The sequence below is a fragment of the Triticum dicoccoides genome, chromosome 2A, assembly GCF_002162155.2.
Source record: "Triticum dicoccoides isolate Atlit2015 ecotype Zavitan chromosome 2A, WEW_v2.0, whole genome shotgun sequence".
Taxonomy (NCBI): Eukaryota; Viridiplantae; Streptophyta; class Magnoliopsida; order Poales; family Poaceae; genus Triticum; species Triticum dicoccoides.
The window spans coordinates 429,523,533-429,528,011 of record NC_041382.1 but is presented as its reverse complement, the minus strand read 5'-3'; the positions used below and the strand labels follow the sequence as shown (position 1 = coordinate 429,528,011).

Sequence of the window (4,479 nt, the reverse complement as noted above, 5' to 3'; positions counted from 1 at the left end):
AATGTTTATGCTCATATTATCTGAATGGCATTGCTCATATTATCCATTGTAAATGTCAAACTTTGGCGCTCATATTATCTAAGTCTCAAACTTTGGTGCTTAGGTTTCAATGCAAGAACAGGCCTAGACTTTCTTCAGTCAGCTTACTATGGAACTATAGGTGTGCTCTAAGTGTCAATGCAAAGATAAAATGTTATGAAACATAGAATTCTTCTATTTTGTAGTGTAGTTTGATTAAATAAAATCTGAACATTGTAAGTCTGAATATTGCAAGTCCTCTCCTAGTTAGGTACACTCGCAACCTTTAATCAACACAACTTTGAAACAATTTTGAACATTAAATTAAGCACACCAACTAACACTTCACATCAGCCAAAATCACTTAAAACCATGTATAATGACTCACTCCTTCTGTGGTCAACTTGTCCACTGCATCACTAAACCCAAATTTAACTCATGTACCCACTGCACAACACCCTGTAAATTTCAGTAGTGGCATTTATTATCAGTTGCATTCAATGCATAAGGATAATTCAAATGCAAACTACATCTATCAATTAGTAAAGAAACTAATCCTAGAATAATTAACCATTTGAAGGAACCTAGTTAGGTGAGTAGTCCAAACTGAAACTCTATTTCAGAACCCTAAAATTCAGTAAAAAAAGCACAGGTTTGAGTTAATTCAGAGTCCTAAAATTCAGTCAAACATGACATCAATATTTAGTTAATTCAGAGTCCTAAAATTCAGTCAAACAAGACATGAACATTTAGTCACAAACAACAACAGCAAGATAACTAGTTCCAGCAACGAAATTTGCTAGAATTCCAGCAAACCCTAGTTTCAAAATCTGGAACCTTAGAATTCCACCAACGAAATTTGCTAATAGAGAGAGGCGGGCAGCTCACCTAGGGGCTCGACCACCACGAGCGGGTGTCGGCGACATCTGGCGCCACCGGTAGTGGCGACCATGAAATACTCTGAAATGAATATGATGTGGCCGCAACAATCTTTCTCCTCGCCGCGGGTGCCCCCTGCCATGCCATGCAGCCACGGTGACCAGCTATGTCCGCCACGCCTTGTCCCCACCATTCCCTCGCCGATGGATCCGCAGCCACCACCGCGGTCATGCCCCGCGAGAGAGAGAGAGAGGAGAGGGAGAGGAAGGGAGGGGAGTGAGGAAGCGTTCGGGTTTGGTCAGGCCAGTCGCAGTCGCTTTAGACAGAGCCGTTAACGGCACGACGTCACTATTGCCGGACAGCGAGGGATCTGACAAGGGCTCAGTGTTTTTGCCATTGTAAAATTTTTGGTTCGGTGCAAAATATCATGAAACATAACGTGATGGCTTTGTGCATTTCACTCAAGTGACGGTTTTGTGCATTTAACTCCTCGACAAGGCCTTGTCATCTGGCGTATGCAGGTTCTACAAAAGATTTCATACGCTCAGTTCCGTATTTATTTTGTGAAATACTCCCTCCTTTGACAAATAAGATGTTCTGGATATAGACTATATATGAACTAAAATGAGTTGAGTGAACAAATAAACGGTTAAAAAAGTTAGAACACCTTATATCTTATATTTGTGAACGGAAAGAGTATTGATTTTGCTTTGCTTCAAGCACCTTACAAGCAACTGAACTCCTTAAATGAGGAAGCTCATCGTAGTTACATAGATCACCTGGGTGCCTGCAACGGAACTAGGTTCGCATTTTTGGAACGCATCAATTAATCCACCACAGCCTCACAGCAGAAGATTCAAAGCTAGTACAGTGTATATAGAATCAAGTAAAAAGAAGAGAGGCAGATGCACTATATGTAGCTTGAAATTAACTATGAGCCCTTACAGATTATTTCGTTCGCCTACACACACAGCGATACTACTACGTACGTACGTGTTTTGAGTTTTGACCCGTCATCGAGTAGCCAAGCCAGAGCAGCCAGGGATCCTCTCGGCTCAGCGCGGGAAGGCAGCGATCTCGACGCCCTTGTTGCCGAGCGAGGGCATGGGTGCGTCGTAGGCGCTGAAGAGGCGGTAGGACGAGATGAGGGAGAGGAGGATGTAGCAGACGACGGAGCCGAAGGTGATGGCCACCGACGTTCGGGCCTGCCTGCAGAAGCCGCCGAACACGCCGCACGCCTCGCTCCACGTCACCTCCTTGTCGCCGTTGTACGCCAGGTAGAGCAGCTCTGCCGACGCCGCGCCGGCCGCCAGGATCAGGTACGTGAACACCTGCATCCATCCACGCATCTTGCGGGTTAATTAGCATGAATAAATGGCCACCTGTTTCCCGTCACTGTGCAAGTTCTACAGTACAGGGAAGCTAGGATCTGGTGGTCGAAGTCGTTTGAGGGTGGACAAATCAATACCAACACTGACAGGTAAATTATGTCCGGGGCTAGCGTTTCTGTTTCTACCATGGCCTAATTTCTCTGCTGTATAAACACTCACTCCAACTATCTTATACGGAGTAGGATCTTTATATGAAAATTAGTAGATGACTCCTCTGGTCTAAAGCGGTTATTAGCCGGAACAAATCAAAAGTCTTACAAAATAATTCTAGTCATAAAACCTACTGATATACTATATCCTCTGCTCTACAAACTGTATACTCATGGATTTTGTACACGCATGGAGTAGTAACAAAATCGGAAAATTGACTGAATTTTAGCTGTGCTACATAAAAAGGCTCATAATTATCATAGCTAAGCTGCAAAATATTGTTCTAATTAATAGTACTCGTGAAGGCAGAGGAGAGGAACCAGTGAATAACCTGGTCTAGGAGGAAGACAATCCAGGAGCGGGACAGCGTCGCCGGCCGCGGCACGGCAGTGTAGAACGCGGATACCAGGGAGTAGGCCGCGCACAGCCCGTTGGCATAAACCAGGTACCTTCGATTTTGTGCCAAAAAACCACAGGGAGATGAATTGGTGAGGGAGCACGGCAAAGAGGGGAAATTACGGGGCTAATGAACTCCAGGGACGGAGGAGTCAAGATGCGAGGGAGCAACGTACTTGAATCCGCCGAGGTCGGAGTAGGAGACGGTGCCGTACTCGTTGGTCTGCGTGTCACGGAGCATAACGGCCATGGCGGCGACGCAGAGCCCCAGAGGCGCGGCGCGCAGCAGCGTCTCCAACGGACGGACCCGCGCCTCCGCGGCTGACAGGTCCCCTGCGATCAGCCCGTCCTCCCCTCCGCCGGTCGCCGGCGCCGAAATCACCTTCTCGTCCGCCATCTTCGACATCTCGACCAGCAGTCAGGGGCCAAAAACCAGCGTCGACGAAGAAAATAGCTCAACTTCCTCTCACTCCCGGTCCCGGTCCCTCTCCTCTGCTTGCTTGCTTGAAGGAAAGGGGATCGGGACGAGGGGAGGCGCGCATTTAAGGCGTGGAGCTGGGGAGGTTAGTTGGAGCGCAGCGGGGTGGCTTGAATGCGCGCAGTTAATGGCGCGGTGGCAGAGACGAGTCGAGTCGAGTCGACTGATCGGCAGCTGCGTGTTGCGTCGCGTTTCCGAATTCGCGCTACTCCCTCTACGCTCGCGGCGGCCGCGTGTGCCACATGCGTCGCGCGACCGGCACTCTTATCCAATGGTACTCCCACACGCATGGGCTGTTCAAAACATGTGATTTTTGTATTACTCCAAACATGTGATACTGTACAATTCAAATTTGAAGAAAAGTTTAAGAAGCAAAAATATAGACAAATCTAATATTGACATGAATATGTATATTAAGACAAATCCTTGGGACGTGGAGTATTTGCTCACGAGCTCAAAATACTTCTTGATGAACAGTAAAATTAAAAAAATAGTAAACAAATTTTGAATTTTTTATGCTAAACTTTGACAAATGTTTTGCATGCTTTTGCAAAATTTCAGCACGAATTGCCATTCGTGGCAAAGAACAAAATCGATGTTCCAGAAATGCTTAGTTTCAAAAACATTTTAGAGTGCTGATTTTTTTGCTACCCTTCCACGAATGTCATTTCATGCTGAAATTTGACAAGCATACAAAACATTTGTCAAAGATTACCAAAAAAATCAATTTTTTTGAATTTTTTTACTATTTTATTTTATTTTACTTTTCATCGGGGAGCATTTGAATTAAGTATTTCTCGTGATCATAATAGGACTTCCGAAAATCCATGGCCCAATTTGATTTAAGTATTGAATTCCCCTTTTGTTTCTCGAGTTGTATATAAAATGGGTTAAACTTGAATTTAAAGTCTTGCAAGATACTTCTCCGTCCCACGATATAAGACGTTTTTGCAAGCTTAGGGAGTACAAGATACAAAACTGAATTGGAAGTGTAATTCGTTTTCGAAACTGATGTGCACATGAAATAGTGTGCACAACCATGGCACGATAGCTCTGTGGCAACCCGTTTGAGTACAATGAATTGCCATTGTATTCAGATGGGCGGTCGCACATGCTAGCCTAGAAAATCAATCTGGCGCGTGTTTTTACAATTCACGGGTAACAGTG

General features: G+C 45.2%; 1 protein-coding gene across 1 annotated transcript; it reads right to left on the bottom strand.

Annotated features, from left to right (window-relative positions):
- Positions 1 to 1,577: 1,577 nt before the first annotated feature.
- On the bottom strand, positions 1,578 to 3,486 carry LOC119354800 (CASP-like protein 2A1). Its single transcript, XM_037621542.1, has 3 exons — positions 3,011 to 3,486; positions 2,770 to 2,887; positions 1,578 to 2,228 (listed from the first exon to the last, which is right to left on the bottom strand). Exons 1-3 carry the CDS (start codon positions 3,238 to 3,240, stop codon positions 1,953 to 1,955), a joined length of 624 nt encoding a protein of 207 aa, XP_037477439.1. The 5' UTR covers positions 3,241 to 3,486; the 3' UTR covers positions 1,578 to 1,952.
- Between the last annotated feature and the right edge of the window lie 993 nt (positions 3,487 to 4,479).